The 22,455-nt window shown below is 32.5% G+C and overlaps 1 protein-coding gene across 8 annotated transcripts in view; it reads right to left on the reverse strand.

The window, feature by feature from the left end:
- The window catches only part of CTNND2 (catenin delta 2), a 1,100,293-nt gene that overhangs the window by 292,898 nt on the left and 784,940 nt on the right, over nucleotides 1-22,455 (reverse strand). For all 8 annotated transcript variants that reach the window (XM_031952313.1, XM_031952441.1, XM_031952561.1 and 5 more), the window contains one exon: nucleotides 1,485-1,617. In XM_031952313.1, coding sequence (XP_031808173.1) covers nucleotides 1,485-1,617 — 133 coding nt within the window. The remainder of the gene's footprint in view (nucleotides 1-1,484; nucleotides 1,618-22,455) is intronic.

A 22,455-nucleotide genomic window follows, 5' to 3' on the forward strand; every position in this document is an offset into this window, starting at 1 on the left:
TAAGGGAAATCCCCCAACAAATACAATCTCATGCCTAGTTTACAGACACACAAAAAAGCTGATGCATTTTTTTGACCTTTAAAGGAAGCTAAACATTGTTCTTATACCACAAATCAAACTTTACATAATACCACAATCTAAATGATTACATTAAATATTTTATCTGTCCTTCTAATGTCAATGGTTATGATACATCCCATCAATAAACTCAGGATGTAGACTAAGGAAGCAGGACTCTTAATATGTGGCTAAACCCCTCTCTTATTAACATTTTAGGTAATTGAGAAAATTGGAGTTATAGGTTAAGTTTTTCTTTATTTGAAATGGGCAATATTCTATTACCCCGCATAGAGAATGTCTTACCTACCAAGAGTTAGTAAATGTTTTCACAGACCAAATGGAACAGATACAGCAAAAAAGATGAAAAGAAGCAAGATTACATACAATCTAGTGCTTGTTAGAAAAATCTATAATAGACTATAATTATATCTTCATTCCAAAAATAATTTGGATTTATCCTCAAAACAGCTTATGTGCTGTAGAATTAAGAATCTTTCTAAAAGGAAGGAGAGAAAATATTTTGTCTACTGATCTTTTCGTTAGCAAAAGTCTTGCCATTTGCAAAGAATATTAGCAGAGCCAATTTTCAAATATATCATTGTCTATTAGACATATTGCCAGAGATCAATTGGTCACTTTGAAATGGTTTACATTACAGTTACAAAAAGATTCCTTAATGTGAGAGGTCATTGATATATTCACCAAAATCTTTGGACATCTTTTCCAAAGTACTTACAGATTGGTGAATGATTACTTCAAATTCCCATTCTTGGATCAAAAATGCTCATAAAGCAGGGGAAGGAAACATGCATTTATTAAGTTATCTACTATGTTTTAGGCATTATACTAGGTGCTAACAAATATTTCAAGTGATCTTTCAACAACTCTATGGAGTAAAGCTATTATTATCCCCATCTTACAGTGAAGGAAACTGAAAAGTTAAGCGATTTGCCCAAAATCAAACATCTGAGTGTCTGAAGGAGAGTCTGAATATCTAAGGAAGTGTCTGAAAAAGAATTTGAACTCATGTCATTCTAACTCAGGATTCAGTGCTCTAGCCACTGTACTACTAAGTTCCCTGTTTCCTTAGAAGTAGGGCAGAGGTGAAAAATGTAATAGCACTTAGTAATTAAAATCTGATTTCTCAATTAAACATATCATTGTTACTCTTAATTATACTGATTGTTTTAATAAACTATGAAAAAGGAAAATTATTCACAATCAGATGAGATAGCAGGCTATAAATACAGAGCATGAATTTATTTATGCTCAAAATTATTATTTATTTACTCAAAGAACACTCTTAAATGTAAACTTAGTTATTTAAATTCTTAAAATATAACTTTTAACCATTCCCTTTACAATGAATATAAATAACTCAAAGTAGATATAAATCTTAAAGAAAAAAATCCAATCAGTCTTACCTCAGCTTTAATTTTATTGTCTCCAAAACAGAGATGTTGCAAATAGGCTGCAGCATTTGACTGCACAGAAGGGAATTGATGCTGCAGCATCTGGATCACTTCGGGAAGTTCTGGGTCTCTCCATCCAAATTCTCTGCATATAAAGGAATAGGAAAGCATCAGCAGCAGATCTGACAGTGCTGTTAGGATGAGGTCAACTCCATTAAGATATTTACTTACAAGCTTGACATGTTATCAGTTATTTTTGCTACCTAAATGATTATACTGATTCCCCAGAAGTATTTTCAAATTGTTTTACTTGAGTGACTAGTCTTGAAAATAGTTCTATGTATTTTTAAGTGTATTTTCTGAAGCTAACAGAATCTGAAGGTCAAAGGGAAAATGACATACAATCTAAATATGAATTATGACATCTATTAAACTCAACTATGACAGTTATGTATAAGTAGGATTTCATTATAAATTAGCTCAATAAAGTAAAAATAACATATTTGTAATCTATCTTTGGAAAATTCATTAAATTAAGAAAGGTAAGTAGCAGAACAAAAATTAGAAATATTAAATAACATTTTGAGAATTTCCTTTTAAATAGGGATGGGGATTTCCTTCTGAGTCCTCCCTACCACTGAAAACAAAAGGATGTAAAAATCTCCATTATAGACAACAGATATTGACAGAAACAAACATGGTACAAAGTTCATTGGGTTAGGTTTCAGTCTCAATTCTAATCATTTTTTGATTTCATGCTCTTCTTAAATCATTTGACCTCAGCCTCACTTTATCTGTATATAAAATGAGGAAAATAATATTTTTAAATAACTATCTCATCAAGTAGTCATGCTAGATAAGACAATGCTTTTTCCCCAAAAAATAATACATGTTTTGAAACATTGTATTAACATAACTTGTTTTTAATATGTTAACTATAAGGACTGGTTTAATCTATTGAAAGGATTCTTTAACATCTTCCTCCCTTTCAGATAGAATTATGTCTAAATCGTTTAGTTCCTTAGATTCATTACGTCACTCACTTTCTTAGACCCTTTCAATGACTCCCAATTATATACTGATTAAAGCTCAAATGTTCACTCATGTCTTTAATAATCCAACCCTTACCCACCATTCTAGAACCAAATAATTTTTCAAACTCCCTGAACCAATTCTTGTTGTCTAAATGTTTATATATTTATCAATTTATATCAACTCTATACTTAAAAATTTCTAGAATGTGCCTTTAAATTACACATTTAAAAAAACACTTTTACATAAAGGAAGTTTTACTTTAAAAAAATTCTAATCTTCTTTCAACCCTTCCATTTGTTCTATCCTACACAATATTTCCCCTGCCATAGTTGTTATTTCCCATAACTTTGTGACTTCATATGATACCATTGACTTTATCTTCTCCCATAGTCTCTGGGACACTGGACCATATTAACTCTACCTGTTGCATCCTGCTCTCCTGGGGATTCTCTATACCCCATAGCATCCTAACTGGGGCTATTGGTGCCCCATAGCTCTGGTCCTGACCTTGAACCTTGTGGTCTTTTTATATTTTCCATCCTTAAGGAGTTCTTCTTCCATGATTTCATTTTGGGGAAAACAAAACTAATAACTTTCTATTTCTCAGGACTGTTTCAGGGAAAGTGCTTTGCAAACACCAAGGTACTTTTAAAATGTGATTTATTAATTGCAGTTGTAAATACCTTTAACCAGATAGCGGCAATCTATACCTACAGTTCTTTCCTGGGCTCATTTCTGGATCTCTAATACTTTCTACTAGTCTTGTTCACATCTCACACTTACATTTCTAAAGACAAGTCCCCAAATTGTATCAGAATAGATCTTGACCCCAGATCATCCTGAATTCATAAGTGATTCTCTTTCTCTGTATCTTACTACTTTTCATGATCCCAATCAACACATTTATCAAACAGTTCACTCACTCAAAAGCCTAAAATGACTATTTCAAGACTTAATTGAAAGTTCAATTTTAGCCTGGAACTCAGGGTCTTCCATAATATGCCCTAAATCTCCCACTTTTCCTTTTCATAATCTCTCAACTTTTGATAAAGTGATTTCCTCCATTCCTTCCTTGGAGAGTCCTCAATCATTCTTGCCTATGTGACTGTGCATGTTCTTATCCCTAACTGAAATATGCCCTCACCTATTTCCTCACCTAGGCAATTCCTGCCCACCCTTTAAAATTCACCTAATTTCGCATCTCAACAATCATCTTCTTGCTGGGTGTTTGTTTGTCAAAGTAATTTGACACTTATGAGTTATCTTTTCTGAATTTCCCAGTTTCCATCTCAGTGCTGTTCATGCAGTCAGAGCTCAATTAATATAAGCTGTATGAATCAATGAATCATTTCTTATAGTTCACCGCTATCATTTATCTTACTTTTTTCATTTTCAAAATAAACAACTTGAATTATTGTAGTCAATCAGAAAAACTATTATTACCTGATCCTTTAATCACATTGAAATAATCAAACACATATAAATTATCAATGTAAGGACACAATTAATTGTAAGAAAGGGATTTGAGGTTGAGAACGAAAAGTAGAAAAATAGGTTTGAGAATGGAAAAATTTGTCTGGGAAAGGATCCTTTACTTCAGTGTAATAACTGCTTGGTTATGATGAGGTGTTAGACTTTCATTTGTCACTCAGAAAGCACCATTAAATTAGTGCTTATTGATTTACTGAAGAGTTAAGACTACATCTTATGATATAATACTCAAAACCATTCTAAAATTTCATATTTTAGTGAGGAGGGAATAGGAAGAATGAGAAAAAATTAAATCAAGAGCTGGGTGGTGCTATAATGTACAAACTTCTTTTGAATCTTAGTTTTATCATTTGAAAAATTAGGATGATAATCTATCCCGTATCTATCTAACAGCATTGCTGTGAAGAAAGCATTTTTTTGAATTGTAAAAGCACTGTATGAAAACTGAGCTAAGAATATTGCTGAGTATTGTTTTTAGATGCTTTGGTAGTATGGCCTAAAATCACAGAAATTTAGAGCTATAAGAAACATTTATAGTCATATATTCTCATCTAATCTAAACAAGAACCCCTACTTCAATATATCTAAAACTAATCACTTTGATTTTGCTCAAAAACTTTTCATTGATGAATAAACCCTGGTCATACCAGACAATCCATTCTTTCTTGATGCCAGGCCGAAATCTAACTGTTTATAATTTGCCTTCATTTTCCTTAGTTCTTTTCTTTGGAACCCAAATGAGGCCTCTTCCACAATGCAATCATTCAAATATTTAAGATATTTAAATATAATTTTTATCCTCTTGATTCCACCTCCCCTTAAGTCTTCTCTTCTTCAGGTCATACATTCCTACTTCCTACAACTAATCCTCATATTCTATAAATATTCAATATTCTACCTATTCCAAGAACAATTGGATCATGGATGTTTTAGTGTATACATATAGATGTATACATAGGTGCATCTATATGTATGTGTGTGTGTATATGTATATATATATATATATATATATATATATACATATACACACACAACTTCAATTTATGTTAGGTCTACAATAAACAAATGAATTTAACATTACTGCTATCTTTTTGAAGATTATTTTCTATTTTCATATCTTTATGTTCATAATAACAAAACACTGTATTGATGAGACTGTCATGAACATTATACTACTTATACATAAATACACCACAAGAAAAGCTCATCATTTTACCTTTCAATAATTAACCATGTACTTGAGACTTCTAAATAAATTATTTTAGTACTGAATATGTTATAATTGACTTTGAAGAACTTCAAAGATTTCATCAATGTAATCTAGTTATTCCTAAAAAAATTTTTTTGAATTAGAGGATTTTTAAGACCTATTTTAAAACCAGGACAATGAAACACCAACTTATTATTAGATACTATTCAATGGAAAAAAGGATAAAATCTGACTTCTACTTCCCATTTTGGTAGCTATATACCCTGGGGATAATTCTCTTATTGGTTTTATACGTTAGGTCCTTCTCTACAAAAGAAATATAATTATTGTCTACCTCAGAAAAATGTTATAGGAGAACACAAGATAAAATAAAAAATTAAGTATTAATTTAGTTAAATTTCTTTGTAAGTAATAGAAACATTTGCAAGTCAGAATCAGCACTTACAGCACTGTTTTCTATTTTCTAAATTCTAAAATAATACATCCTAATGGTTCACATAAAGAGAGCTACAACATTAATTTAAAATTAAAGTCAGACATAAACTGGGCATGAGGATTTCTAATTAAGAAAATTCTGTTGAGGCTAGAGAAAAGTAAAATTAAAATAATGTGGCATATATTAGTGTGAAATAGAGAAGGATCTGGTTTCTATCATCGATGATCTATTTAAAACACGAGCCAGATTTTCTTATCGTATCTGTTCATTAGTTCATTATTCTTTTATCAAATCTGTATTTTGGGATAGTTAGCTGCACTGATTAAAGCATAGTGCTAAAAGGGCCAAAGGTATAGGCCTCATCCAAGTCTCAGCCATTCAGTTTTACCCAGGGAAATGCCAAATAGATTATCTGTGATCAAAGAAAACATTCCCATTTCCCTGAAGCCATGCCACAAATGGATGCTGTTGATCCCATTGGGGGCTGGCTGAAAGAAATCTTTAGGGAGGGCTCAAGACAACTCATTTTAGTTTCTGTTAAACAACTCAACCTAAAAAATCCTTCTAAAAGTTGGTTTGGGTACCTTTATCATAATAGATAATTGAGAAAAACAAGATAGAGATAGGAGAGACAAAATTTAAAAGTTTCCTACCAGAACTGAACATGTCCTTTGTTTTTGTAAAATCGTATTTGGAATATAGTTTCAAATATGAAATTATCACTGCCTTTTTAGAAATGCAAAAACAGCAATATGTTGTATTTTTGTAGATAGTACATTTCATGTTGGTTTGCTATTCTTGAAAGCTTTTAATTTATTAAATATACACTATAATTAATGATTAAGTATAAAATTCTGCTTTACTAAGTAAATCACAGTAAAAATATGACAAAACCAAAACCCTAAATAACTCATTATCTTTATAAAGCTCAAGGCTTGGGAAAATGTTTTACCATTTCCTTCTAGTTTTGTTAACTTCCTTTGGAATAATATAGTTGTGCAATTCTCATCACCTTAATGGTAATTTCCAGAAGTATATTCATTTTAAAGTTTCATCAATATCTCAAGAACATCAATAAATTAAAAGTGGGAAAATCACATTTAAAATATCACATGGTTGTAGTCTCAGAAGATGAATTAAGCTAAATTCGTGCTTTCAGAAAGCAATTAGCAAAGAATTAATTTCAGTCTTCTTTATTAACTACACAATAATTGCTCAATTAGGTAACAGTTCATGTAGCATACATCAAGATTTCCTTCTGAAGAATGCTGGAGAGCGGCATTATATGAAACCATCATCACAAATTAGCTTCAACTTAAAAAAAAAAACCAGATATGGTTTAATCAGTAGCTGGTATAATACTTGGCACTTAATAGGTGCTCAGTAAATATATTCAATGAAATTATGTTTTATGAATTCAGAAATTCTTAAGGAGCTAGCCTAATGCATTGCAATGTGCAAAATGATTTATAAGCATTATTTGTTTTTTTTTAGCTTAATGAAAATTATCCTAAACTTTTCTAATAGTGTCTTGTTGACCAAAAAATGTTTCCCAGTTATTTCCAGAGTTTTAAGAGAAAAAATAAAATTGCTTCTATTATTATACATAGCTTAAGTCTCAACTATTATTTTGAAGGAAAAGAGTAATTCTTTAGATACTATGTGCAAGCAATCAGCAAACCTTTATTAGGCACATAATATATGTATAATATAGAGGCCATTAAGTGACTCAGTAGATAAAGTGCTGGGCCTGGAGTCAGAAAGATCTGAATTCAAATGCAGCTTTAGGTACTCACATAACTAAAGCATGAACAGCACAAGTCACTTAGCCTGTGTTTGTCTTAATCCACTGAAGAAGGAAATGGCAAACACTTTCGTACTGTTGCCAAGAATATTACTTGAACAGTATGGTCTTTGAAGTCACCGATTCAGAAATAAATGGAGGATTGAACAACAAGATGTGCTTCATAAAACCATGTGCTCGATGCTAGGTAGTATATAAAATTTAGATTGAACAAGATATCTGCTTTCATGGAGCTTTTCAACTTGCTGGGGAATAAGACATGCAAATAACTAAAATGCAAAAAAAAAAAAATGCATGATAACAATCCCAAATAAATTGCTAGCTGAATTCATACTTCAATGGAGAACATCTCCAAAAACTCCAGGAGCCCAGGCCAGCCATGCCTCCTTTTCTACCAACTTCATGTCTAACCTTTCCATAATGTCCCAGAAGCTTCATTTCTCAGGAACACATCAGTCCTAGAATTCTGACTTTATCAGTAGCTTCTAGTCCCAGCAGCCTTTCTGATTAGAGGATGGAAAACTCTCAGAACATCCATTTAAGACTGTCATCCAGGTCAGCTGGCTTCATTTTCCATCTAGCTGTATTCCTCTGACATCTGCGTCATGTTCCTGGGCAAGTGCCTTCCATCCTTGACCACTTTTCAATTTCCTTTTATATACTCTCTCTCCCCATGAGATTCTAAATTGAGTGAAGGAAATTTATTTTTCATGTTTGTGTGCTGAGTGCTTAATCCAGTGCCTCAGTACAGAGTAGCCACAGAATATGTTTATTAATTGACTTTCCTGACAAGAATTCTATGAATGAGGTAATCAAAGTATTATTTTTAATATTTTATAGATAACAAAACTAAGGTTCAGAGAAACTAGGTGACAATGATAACAAAGATACAGTAGGAAATAAAACAGCTGAGACTATAACCCCAGGCATTCTGATTCAAAGTCCAGTAGGATTTCCACAACACTTAAAAAGATATTTTTGTTATCCATATGTATAATACTGTTAGGAATATATATAAACATATTACATATATGTATATATTATATTATATACATGAGTATATGTATCTATACATATATGTTAGTAATGTAATCATACTTAGTAATATTATAATACTCAATAATATATTTCTAATAATCTATGGCTACATTTTTATTGGTTATCCATGATTTCCAGGAAATTTTTGTTGGAGAAAATTTATGAAACAACATGATGATTCTAATGTCTATATGTATAAGTATATTAGATATGATTTCTAATAAACTTTTATTAGATAAAAGATGTAGAAGAAAATTATGATTTTTCCCATTAAACTAATTTTTATTCTTGATTCCCAAATTCATCATGTTTTCTAACAAAAAAATGATTCACATCATCTATTACTTATAATGTTATTAAGAATGGTGACTAGATATTCTCTTAATGCAGGTTTTTAAAAACCATCTCCCTTTGAATAATTCCTGAGAAGGCTGAAATTGGTAGAGGAACTATTTCTTGTTCCTTTTACCACATCAATTTCTAGTCATAAGGATGGCAGAACAGAGAATTATCTGGTGTAGATCAAAGTTCTGCAATTGGGTATTTAATTGACACTTAATGTTTTCAGGTTTAAAAGGATTCAAGACAACCTGACTTTGGATTCCAAATCTAATACTTTCTGTGTGACTATCAGAAAGATTTCTTGAGTCGTGTTTTCCTCACCTGTAAAATTATGATTTTGGCCACCAGTTCATCTTTAAAGTTTTTGCTAGTTCTAATTATCCAAGATCATTCAGTCATATATTGATTTTTGAGGCAGGATCTCCTGATATCACCCAGACTGGAAGCTGAGAGACTGTACACAGGCTCAATCCCACTGATGTTGACATGCTCTGTTTCTGCTTTGGGCCATCTTGCTCCTCTTTAGGCAATTTTATTTTGCTACACTTCAAGGATTGTCCATATTGATGCAAATCTTAGTAGGCACATCTAATTGACTTTAGTTCTACAACATCTCAGAACTACTTTATTCAAGCAATCCAGCAGCCTCAGCCTCCCAATAACAGGATTAAGGGTGTACATCACTCTGCCCATGACTGTTTATGACTCTAGATGATACAGTTGTGTAAGGACTATAAGGAAAGGATAGAAATTTATATAAAGCTGGAGAACACGTCTATTTAACCAAAAAAATCACGAAACAGATATGGGTATTAAGAAAATGACCGTGTGGAGATAAAGAGGCAAGAGGAGGAGGATGCAAGAAGAACAAATAGTTGAGTTGCAAGAAAATGGCCAAAATGAGACAGAGGAAAAAGCAGTTTTGGGTTTTAGGCCTAAAATCAGAATTTTAGAACTCAAAAGAAGCTTAAAGATCACTTAGTATAACATATAACTTTACATATAAAGAAATTCAAAATCCAAGGGTGGTATTCAAACATTCTTTCACCTAATTTCTGTCAATAATGTCTGACATTTATATTCTCTCTCAAACTTTGTAAAAACAAAAACACTTTATAAATTTTATTTCATTTGAATCTGCCTTATTCTGATCCATGAGTGAGAACTTTTACATGAGTAAGAATTAAATTTAGAGTAATGAGAAAATATATTTGCAACACATTTTACATATGCCAACTCTTTTGATCCTTATAACAATTCTGTGGGGTAGATTCTTATTCCCATGTTACAGATTCCCTTACAGATAAAGAAATTAGGACATAGAGAGATTAGAGATTTATTAAATGTAACACAACTATTAAAAGTGTAAGATGGATTTGAACTCAAATCTTTATGACTCCAAATTCAACCCTCTATCTAATATATGACTTAACCCACCCTTGAGATCTGAGTTTAAATCTAGGATACTTTTACATTTATTAGCTGTAGGCTAAAATCACTGTGAATATCAATTACTTCATATATGTAATACAGTAGTGGTTTATATTTAACAATCCTGTGATAGGTACCTCTCCTTCCAGAACAGAATATAGATACTCCTTGTTTTTGTGTAGATGTATTTGGATTTTTGTTACTTATGTCAAAACAACCCTGAAGAATAATTCTTAAAGTCTGGTAGCATCAGGAAAATGGAAATTTACTGATTCCTCTGGACCTGAATCCTGCATCCCCAAACAGCAGCTTTGTGGCTGAACTGGAATTATGCACATAAAACACTTTGCAGTATCTAGAAACACTGTATAATGCAAACTGACTTTTAAACAATATTTTACTCTAGAGAGAGCTGAACTTATAGGTAGAAAGATTTTTGTTTCTGTAATGGACTTAGGTTAGCAAGTTCATTCTAAATCATAGGAGAATTCCTAAATATAAATGCCCCTTGCACCAGAATCTTGCTTTCAGGGTTCAATGGAAAGTTACATCTCTTAAGACCAGTCTTAACTACATTTCTAGTGAAGATATGCTTCCTTAGGAAAAAGTATGTATTATGAGAATCCTCATCTATTTTCCATTTTAGTTTGTTATATGAGCTATGTTATGTGTTTAAAAATTATTAGGTATTTTTTTGTAGACCAAACCCACAGAGGCCAAAGGTAGTCATATTTTAAGGAAGTATTTAGATGACTGATTCCCCCCATCTAAATCTGACCAGGCATATAAAAAAAAAGGCAAAGAATTCTAAATTATCATATTTTATAATTTTGTTTCTTTTTTTAAAGGGTTAGGAAAAAGAACAGAGAGATCAAAGGAAGGAAGCACTATTTTCATAAAGTGTTCAAAAATAATTGTAGGACTTAGTCACATATATGTATATATATATATTCAAATGATCAACATTTAAATAATTCTTTTGAAATGTTAAATATGATTATAATTTTCCCTTTGTGAATTTCTATTAAAATTCAATATTTTAAATTTTGAGTTTTAAAAAGCCTCATAAAATTCTAGTGGAACATCTTTACCTAACTAAATATTATGCTATTTTGAAAGTATTAAAATGTCAGAAAAACAGTTCATTTTAGCTTCTGCCTAAAGCGGAATAGCAGTATCATATAGAAAATGTTTCTTAGCTTAAGAAGATGTGGAAAGATAAAAAAAAAAAAAGAATTATCATCAATTTTCTATAGAGTCAGTCAACATAAACCTCAATACTTACTGAGTTACACACACACACACACACACACACACACACACACACACACAGTGTGAAAAATGTTAGCACAGCTATGAAATATGGAAATGTAACCTTTTCTAGGAATCAAAAAACTGTCACATAAAATAGTAATATTTTGAATAAATTTTTATTCTTAAAGGCATACCTGAGGACTTAGACATCCAAAGCTCAGTAAAGAACAAAATATGAAACATTATTAAATTATTCATTTTAGGCATGGAGATGGATTCTACAAATGGAGCTTTAACAAGTACTATGCTACCATAAAAGGACTTGCTTTTGTATTGGGAATACTACCTATAAGGAATAATATCCCATCAGTAATTTCTTTTTTCAACTCCTTGCAACATAATTTAAAAATTTAGGCTCCAAAGTATTCTGAGAGTCACAAGTTTTTTAAATTATAAAACAAACATTGATACTGAAGAGCTATTTGAACAGCATGTACATTTGTATGAAATCTTGGAATGTAGCTAAAGATTTAAAAATTGCTACTAATTCAATATAGAAACACAGCAATTTTTAAAAATGGTGACTGTCCCATATATCACTGGAATGTATTCTTTCTGAGGGAAGCAAATAATGAGAACATTCGAAGTAATGGTATGTGGGAAATTAATGATCTATTAATTTGTGCTGACATTCAGGTTTACAAGAAAAAAATATAACTAGACTGTAAATTATTCTAAGGCAGAGATATATCACATCTTTGCATTTTCCTCAAATATCTAAAACAGTACTAAACACAGAATAGATACTCATTGTTGACTGATTTCTTATCTCAACATGAAGTTGTAGGTATCCATTTTCAACTATATCTATTGTTGGTTTTACTTCTATAGACCACACATTCTATGTTTCATATGATACTTTTTACCTGCATGACATTATAATTTTCATTGGAATCCCATCAGAATTTATTTGGGCTAACAGTGAACAGAGATAATTTCCTTTAAAAAAAAATCTTATTACAACCTGAAAAACCAGGTCTCAATTAAATCTCAAGTGAGTCATTTGTTTACAGGGAATGTTCTTAGGGAGAAAAAGATATAGATATTGCCTACCTTGGAGCATAATTTCAGCAATATTATAAAAGAGTGCAACTTCAGGTGTCATCCATTTAATTTCCTGACTCTACACAATAGTGCATTCAAATCATTCCAAAGGCTAGGAACAATAATTAATATTAATAATTAAAAACATTATTGGCAATTGAGAATATAATTGTGTGTGTGAAAGAACTTTGGTAAGTACAAAGGATACCACACACACACACACACACACACACACACAAAATCACATCTATTCCTTAACCTATACCTGTGAGGTCAGCATAGAGGCATTTGTGGAAAGAAGAATGAACTTGTCAGTAGGTATGAGTCAAAATTTCCTTTGTTACATTATATTACCAAGGATAAATCATTAAATTCCTCTGGGTTTCAGTTTTTTCATATGTAAGAAAAAGAGGAAAAAGCATCATAATATTTAGTAAAATAAATATAGGATAATGACAAGATAAATAAATATATTTGGATTTCAGGAAAGATATCAGTTCAAATTCCACATCTAACATTCAATAGCTTAATAGATAAATGACCATAGCCAAGTTATTTAAGCATCAAAAGCTCATTTCCTTATCTGGAAAAATCATATATGATAATACTTTTGGTCAATGTCACAGAGATGCTGTAAGAATCTAATGACTTAATGACTAGAACATACTTTGCAAACTTTAAAACCTGATATGAAGATCAGGGTTGTTGTGAGGAAAAAAATACTTTGTGAAATTTGCCACACCATAGAAAGGTGAGTTATTATACTTATTACCTTTCTTTTTTTTTTCCAAGTAAAAAAAAAAGTATGGTATGGAAAGCTCCACTGGCATCTATCTAAAGTCTCACCATTTGCTATTAGCCAAATGGGACTAGAACCCAATTCTGAATTTTTGTCCACTGGTTTTTTTTTTTCATTGCAACACATCTATTTTTCTTTAATTCTAAATAAATCCAGCTTCTTTAGGCCACTCACAGAGGACTTTTTTGTTTGTTTTTTATTTAAGCATCTGATTATTCTGAATTCCCTCTTAATAATTTTAAAAAATCTCTTCCAGTGGGGAAGAGCAGAAGTTTCAAAGTCTAATGGAAAGAATACTGAATTTAGATTCAGGAAAGACATGAATCCTTGCTTTTCAAATGAGAACTATTTTTATTAGTTACAATCATCTGAGAATGAATGCTCCATGTAAATAGATGATAGCTAGGATTTACCAAAGTGCTTTAAGGTTTTATGAATATTTTCTCATTTGATTCTCACAATAATGCTCTTACAAAGATGCTATTATCATCCCCATTTTACAACTGAGACAAACAAATTAAATGATTTGTTCAGGGCCACTAGTAATTGTTTGAGGTTGGATTTAAACTCAGGACTTCCTGCACTCTATTATGACACTTGTCTGCTCAGAAAGTCCAGAAAAATAATACCAATAGCTAACATTTATATAGAATTTACCATGTTCTAGGCACTATGCTAAGTGCTTTACATTTATTATCTGATTTGATCCTCACAACAACAGGGAGGTAGATATTACTATTATTAGGCAGATTTTGCAAATGTGGAACCTGAGGCAGAATTGCTCGGGATCACATAGATAATAAGTGACTGGGGCCACATTTGAACTCAGAATTTCCAGACTCCAGGCCCAATATTTTTATCCACTGTACCACTTAACTATTTATCTATATACAGCACCATATTTTGCCACCATACTTCACTATCTATTCTGACATGATATAACTTTTCAACTTCTCTTCAAAGGAAATGAATGCTATCCTGTCTTTAAAATACATTGAAGAAGTAGGTACCCTACTAATAGTTCAAATCAAAAAGAGATCTGGTATAAGAAGAGGTCAAATGAATACAGCTGGACTGTGCTTCACCAAATAATAAAGTTAATTCAGAAGACTAAAGATTTTTCTTGTAATTGCTTCATATTATAATTATAAACATCTAAAAGTGCCCCAAATGCCTGGTTCACCATTGCCTTATATAATTTATAATCTTGGTTATATGAATCACAGTCGGGCTTTTTGCTCAGGCCATTCATGACTTTTTTTTGTGCCCAGATTTCAAGGCCCTATAGAAACTGGCTGTACTTTTCCTTTTCAATTTAATTTCCCACTACTTCTCTTCCTCTTTCCTAAGATCCAAAAAAACAAAATAAAATTAGTTCCTTTCTTCTTTTTTTAATTTTTTAAAAATTTGCTATCTATAGAACCATAGAATAGAAAGGGATTTGACAGGTTATTGAACTCTACTCACATCTGAATGGGAATGAAGAATTTCATTTCCCAGTTCCTGGCACAAACTCACATATACAAATATATTTATAGCAGTCTTTTTCTATAGCCCAAACTGGAACGTAAGGGAATCCATATATGGAGGGAAAGTGAGAAAAATATGGAACCTGAGTGGAATAAAAGATAATTGTGCCACAAGAAAAGACCAAATGTACAGTTCAAAAGGAAACCAGGAAGACCTCTAAAAACTAATACTGAATATAGTGAGAAAAACTAGACCAACGGTCACATTGGCAACAACATTATAAAGAAATACAATTTTGAAAAACTTTAAAATTCTGATCAATTAATGACCAATCAGGATTCTAGAGGACTGAAAATGTACCATTCTTTCTGCCAGTGAAGACTGAACATAAAATGCATACATACATTTTTGGACAAAGTCAGTAATAGAATTTGTTTTACCTAGATAAGTGTATTTGTTATGAGGGATTTTTCTTTTACTCAGTTGAGGGGAGTGGGAGAATAAATGCTTGTTAACTGAAAAAAAAAAAAAAAAAAAGAGAGAGAGAGAAACACATATAAATGAAAATCTAACAAAAATCAGTATAGAAAGTCTGGCCTGAGGGGAAAAATGCAAGGAGAATAAGTTTCAAGGAAGGGAAAAAACAAGAATCATCACTAAATCTAGGTAGACTGGGGAAAGGTAGCTTGAAAATACCAGAGGAAGGGGGAGAGGAAGAGCATCAGGGGATGCCAGGGCAGATGGCACACTTTTGCATAGGATTGGCCTGCCCTACAGATGGAATGGCATTTTTGACAGTTGATATACTAGCCTTGAGGTATGTCAACATGATGTCAAAACAACCAACTGGTAAGTGAAACATTAAATCAGCTGGTATGCCTACATGACGCCAAACAACCTGTCTAGCTAATTCCCTTTTCACGGTCACTGGGGCATCTCGTAGTGACAGTTTATGGGAGTTGGATTTACTTCTGCAATTTTTTTCTGCTGCTTCATATTTCCATGACTTTTAATTGAGAGGCATTAGGGAAATTAGAGGAGCCCTTCCTCTTAAAGTTGTCAAAAAGGCAGAGACCATGTATGTTCAGGAAAAATATAGTAGCTGCTGCCTAGGCTACAAAAAGCCCAGTTAGAGCCTTTTGTTCTTAAAGAATATTCTCATTATGAGAACACTTGAAATTGTTTTTCATAAGATAGATCAAAAGTGAAGAAAATGCAGAATACCAAAAAGAACATAGAGACATATGTATGTTCACATGTGCATATATATGCAAACATACAGGCCCCCTATATATTTGTTGTTATTTTGTCTTTTCAGTTTGGTTTGACTCTGTGATGCATTTGAGATTTTCTTGGCAAAGATAATGGAATGGTTTGTAATTTCTTTCTTTAGCTCATTTTACAGATGAGAAACAAATTCCCCCCATCTATGCAAATCAGCAACATAAATTATTAGATGGTTGCCTCACCTAGAAGTTAAGTGACTTTTTTATGTTCATACAAATAGTATGCATCAAAATTAGAAATATGAACCTGGGTCTTGCCTCCAAAGCAGAACCATTTATTTAATCACACCAGACTGTTATTATTCCCTTATAGGAAAGATGTGTGTGTGTTTGTAAATACACACACACGCATACACAAACCTGCATAAAATCTTATTTGATATTTTAAGAGTATTTGTTACACAAATTACTAAAAGGTGAGATAATTTCATGGCAGACAATCTCTGTGATATCAATATTTTCCAAATAGCAAATGTGAAAAACAATGTTTCATCCAATTACTTTTATTTTGTTATTGTTGCTTTTCAGATCTGTGATATAATCCATGTGGGAATTTCTCAGAGTAGAAATTCTTCCAACTATATTCGGTATAGATTATAGTTATATAAAAGTAGGATAACTATTAATTCTATAACTCATAGTTTTAGAAGATATACATTGAGAGATTAAGTGACTTGCCCTCATGGCTGCACAACCAGGTTTGTTTTAGAGTCAAGTGTTAGGTCTTTTACCCTATGTATGTGCCAGGTTGCTTATGATCTACTTCCATAAGCCAGTGAAATGAATGATAAGTTCAAGCAAATGCCTTGAGTTGCTTTGGAAATCTCAAATTATATGTAATTACGATATTTGTTTTTTATATTTTTGAACCAGAACCCCATTGTACTCTATAGGCTTTTTTTCCTCCTCTCTGCAACACAGTCAAAAAGGTAATGACACTATGTCATTGATAGTATTCTATCTCTGATTTCTTTTTCTTGCTGAAGTCTCAGACTACAAGGCTTGAAGGGCAGAAGCTATGTTTTATTCATCTCTGTATTCCACTATATTCCATTCCAGCACCTACCTCAATGCCTTACACATAATAGATGTTCAATAAATATTTGTTGAATTATTCTGAATAGGATGTCTATTCAATTCAGCATTATATCAAACTTTCTATGTACAATAGTAAAGATTGAATTGGAGATTCCCTATTTCATCTTCTACAGCCATTACTTCAAATCTCTCCTTTTCTCTCTCCCTTAACTAGTTCCCAAACAACATACACATTGACAGCAGATATCTTAGCTGCTATATATATGTGTGTATATATATATATATATATATATATATATATATATATATATATACATATATATATATGTATATATATATACATGTATTATAATACACACATATACATGTATGTGTGTATGTGTATCTCTCTATCTATATGTATATCTATAGATAGACAATAGGTACATAGTTATATATAAGTTATCTGTGGAAGGGTTTACTCAACTATTTTCAAAACCTCTCAGAATCACCACTCTTTCTGGCCTCCATTTCTGTATCAGAGAAAGGGGTATCAATTGTTTTTCTAAGGTCTTGATCCCATTTTTCTCTCTTTTCCTGTTAAAGTTGCTGTTCCAGCAATCATTCACTCTCTCTGTCTCTTTTAATCTCTTCTCTTCTAACTTTTCTATCTGCTAATACCTTTTCAGAGTCCTTCCCTGTTTTTGCTTCCATGGTTGTTTCACTGTTTTTGTTTAAAAGCAAGTAAGAATTCAGTGGTTAGAATTTTTAAAGTAGAGTCAAGAAGACAAGTTCAAATCTAGCCTTAGATATTTACTAATTCTACAACTCTGATTGATAAGGTTGATGAGTCAGGGAACCAAAATATGAAGAGGTAAAGTCTAGTTTTGGGGGCTCCTGGAGGAACCAAAAATATGATGAGGTTTAGATTTTGGGGTTCCCTTTAGTAGGGAACCAAATGATAAGGTCTAGATTTGGGGAACCAAAATGAAATTAGGGTTTCTGGTGGTCAGGGAGTTAAATCATAAGGTGTAGTGGCAGGTTCGGGATTCAGAGAACCAAATGGAGAGGTTTGGCTTTCATGCAGCCCCTTGGGATTTGGTGCAAGGGTAGGGAGTTTTGGGGACTTCCTCCTGGTGGCATAGAGATTCCCTGTAAAGGAATTTACGGACCTGAAAACCTAGATTGATAAAAGAGGTTTAGTATAGGGATTGGGAAGTAAGGTTAAAAATCCAGACAGAAAGGCATAAAGTCTCGTTAGGGAAATAGATGAAGATAAAGAGAGTAGCACTGGAAATGAATATTATTCCAGTGGGCAGAGGCTTCCTTGGCATAGCACGGCATGTTTAGAACCTCTCTGCAAAGAGAGGATTTTAGATTGGCTCTTTTATAATAGGAGCTTTGGCTACAAGCTGAAGGGGTCTAGTGGGTGGAGTCCCAAGTTGATTCATCTACTAGCTGAGTTTCAGCTTGAGCTGGAATTTGAATAGAATTGAAGATAACAGAATGAAACTGTCTTGTTTCCCTCGGGTGGAGTCCTTCACTGAGGCAGAGTTGAAGGAGATTTTCTCCTTCAAGGAGTTTTAGAGTTTCGGGGTCCCTTCTTCATGACCAAGTTACATACTACTGTCTGTCTCAGTTTTCTCATATATATATATACATATATAAAGTGAGAATAATATCTGTCCTTTCCAGGGTTGTTGTGAAGATAATATTTGTTAAAGTCCTTTAAGAACTTTTAAGTCATATATAATGCTATTATTATTATTATTATGACCTTCCCTTAATTTGTCTAGACTATTCTGCTATTATGTGGGATTTTAAAAAGAATTGGCACAAAGTCTTTAAAATTTTTTCTGTCTCTAAATCCTCTTATCATCCTTTTGCAAACAATATCCTTACTACAATAGTTCTCTCTAGTTATCAGTAACCACCAAACTGACAAATCCAGTAGCCTGGATTTTTACTATGCCACATCCTCTTGGACCTCTCTAACAATAAATACTCTCCTATTCCACACTCCAAAGACATCACTATATCCTGATCTTCTTTTTAACTTTTCCATTTCTTCCTTGAATGATCTTCATCTTAATTCCTTAACCTTGAACTATTTCTCTCTACACTCTATACCTTCTCTCTCCACAAACGCTTTCATTTACTCATCATAATTTTACTTATCAAGACTCCAAAAGCAATATTTCTTGTTCTATTTAATTCAATTCAATAAACATTTATTTAGTGCCTACCATGTGCTAAGTACTGTGCAAAGCATTAGAGATACAAATAATATTATGGAATCCAAGACCAGCATTTCTAACTGACCACTAGAACCCTTTTCTTAGAATCTCATTGACCTCAAACTCAAAATATTTAAAAAATGAGTTCATTTTCTGGCTCTCCAAAGTATCTCTTCTCCTTGGTCCTCATCCCCTCCATCCTGACTTTGTGAATGACACCATTATTTATCCCTTTGCAATGGCCTATAAGAGAAATGTCAAATTGCTTAATTATCAAAAGCTTCCTCAATAGAGTATAATGAAAATAATTTTTTAAAATTTATTTTATTATTATAGTAACTTTTTATTGACAGAATCCATGCCAGGGTAATTTTTTTTACAACATTATCCCTTGCACTCACTTCTGTTCTGATTTTTCCCTCCCACCCTCCATCCCCTCCCCTAGATGGCAAGCAGTCCTATATATGTTGAATATGTCCTAGTATATCCTAGATACAATTAAAAAGAATATTTAATTTGAATTCAGAAGATCTTTGTGATTCTAATGGCAAGATACTTAACCTCCTGAAGTGTTGATCTCATCTATAAATGAAAAGACTGTACTAGATAGCCCCTTTTTAATTCTAGATCTATGATACTATATCTAAACTAAGAGGAATCATTAAAAAAAAATCATGGAAAAAGAGCATTTGATTTTACATTACAATAAGTTTTTAAAAGCATTTTCAAAATGTTTATAACTATATGAAGCTAGTGTTTATTTCTTCAGTCTTTAAGTGAGCTTTAGGGATTTTTTCCCTTCCCATTCCACTGTTGTACTGTGGTGCTTTTGTATTGCTTCTGTAGGTTTAGATTTCAGAATGAGCAATCAACCTAAGGGATATGGTAACTGCAAGAAAAAAACTAGCTTAATAGCATGAAAAACAAAACAAAACAAAACAAAACAAACCTCTCAGGTGAGTTAGGAAGCTCTTTGAAGAAAAATGAAGGAAAGAAAATTATTAGAGAGATAGAGCTTCACCTTCTAGTTCCCAAGACAAATGAAATTAGAATAAGCATGATGATTGACTAAATACATTCCTTTTCAATAAACAAAAGAGAATAAAAAACTCACACTAATATCTTGGAAATTATTTCAGATATAAAATTACACTAACATTTATTTAGCATTATTTCTAAACAGAGGACTGTAAGTTAAATACATTTTAACAAATTTTACTCACTGAAATTTCTTTAGGTTTCTTACTTTTTGAAGCTTCCTCAATTCTGCTTTGTTGTACTAGTTTTACTTTGACATAAACCCCCAGACTCACTGCACCTGGTGGGACATTTGGAGTACTAGGGAATATGCCTTTTTCTTCACTGTCATTTCCAGGTTCTACATCTATGACTATCTTTAGGGACATCTCTTTCTTTGAGGGTCTTTGAATCCATATTTGTCACTTAATGAATATTGTGGCAGTTGATATCTACCTGCCTCCAGGGTACTCTCTTTCCTCAACTTATTCTTTTCACATGATCTATTCCTCAATCTACCTCAACTACACAAAGATGGCCATACCCTTGCTCCCGCCATCACCCCATAAGTTTCAATTTTATGTTTGTGAATTATGCAATTCCTTTATCTGTCCTGAGCATAAGCTTGTTTTTTATACCTTTAATTCTCTCTCACTTGCTTTAGCCCACTTCTTTGTTCTCAGAGTGACCTTCAATTCATTTAAAGATCAATTCTTTCCCAGGGCCTCACCACTATTTTGCTCTATTTTGGCGATATTTTCTTCTCCCTCTATAATATTTCAATTGATAATCCCATTGACTTTCATGGATCCAATTATGATACTTATGTTGATGATTCCTTGATCTATTTCTCAAGCCCTGAACTACCTCCTGACCTTTAGTATCACAAAGTCAATATTGGCTTTCCTACTATTTTATTTTATTTTATTTACACAGGATGCTTCATTTCCCAACTCTGGGCATTTTTTTTTTTTTTTTTTTTTTTTTTTTGGTATTCTTTCAGGCAGGAAAGTCTTTATCTACTCCTTCTATTTCCTGACTGGCCTGCTGAGATTTAAGTCTCAACTAAAGTTACATATTCTGTCAAGAAAGCTTTCCTGGTCTTAATCTTAGTGACTTTCCTTTGAGATTACTTTCAGTTTAACCTAGATATACTTTGTTTGTACATAGTTGTTTGCACAGTGTCTTCCCATTAGACAGTGAGCTGTTTAAGATCAGGGAATATGGGGTTTTTTTTGGCTCTAATTATATCCCCTGCTCTCTAAATAATGTCTAGCACATAGGAGGCTCTTTATTAAATTCTTGATTTCAGAACAATTTCATACTGTTGTGCCACAGCTTCCCTAAATGGTCCTGCCTCAGTTTCCCTAAATGGTCCTGCCTCAATCTCCCTGGTTGCAACTCACTTTTCTGTTCATTAAGACTGAGATCTGGCCATAGTAGCATTCCAAAAGAGTCATAAACTGTGAATGTATAATCTCAGATAAGGGAAGATCTGGTTCAGACATCCTGGCTCCTAAATCCTCCCAAATTAACAGAATTTATGGTTCTCACCCTCCACCCTAACATAATTGGATTGATGGTCTATTCTGGAAATTCCCATGCTCACTAATGCTCGGACTCCACCCCTTGCCCTTGTCTCCCCTAATCTTAGTGCCACATATATAAAAATCATTGGCATCTCACATTCGATGCTGAATGCTTTAAGACATCAGCTCTAGGACCAAAATGGTCCTAGAAAATCTCTCCCTCTCAGAAATTCAAATAAATTATTAAAAACTTTCTAATCTCCATCTTGCCTCAGTTTCTCTGGCATTATAGTTCTTTTTATCAGGTTACTAAAAAAAAAAAAAAAACCTTTTCTTTTATTAAATATAACATTATACAAAATCTAGTACTTTGACATCCATTAAAATACAGTTTTACATAAAACTCTCTCATTAAAGAACAGAGTAACAAAAGACCTGAGAGAAAGAGAAATTAATTCAGTCAAATTGAGTGACTTACCTAAG

The sequence above is a fragment of the Sarcophilus harrisii genome, chromosome 1 (assembly GCF_902635505.1).
Source record: "Sarcophilus harrisii chromosome 1, mSarHar1.11, whole genome shotgun sequence".
Taxonomy (NCBI): Eukaryota; Metazoa; Chordata; class Mammalia; order Dasyuromorphia; family Dasyuridae; genus Sarcophilus; species Sarcophilus harrisii.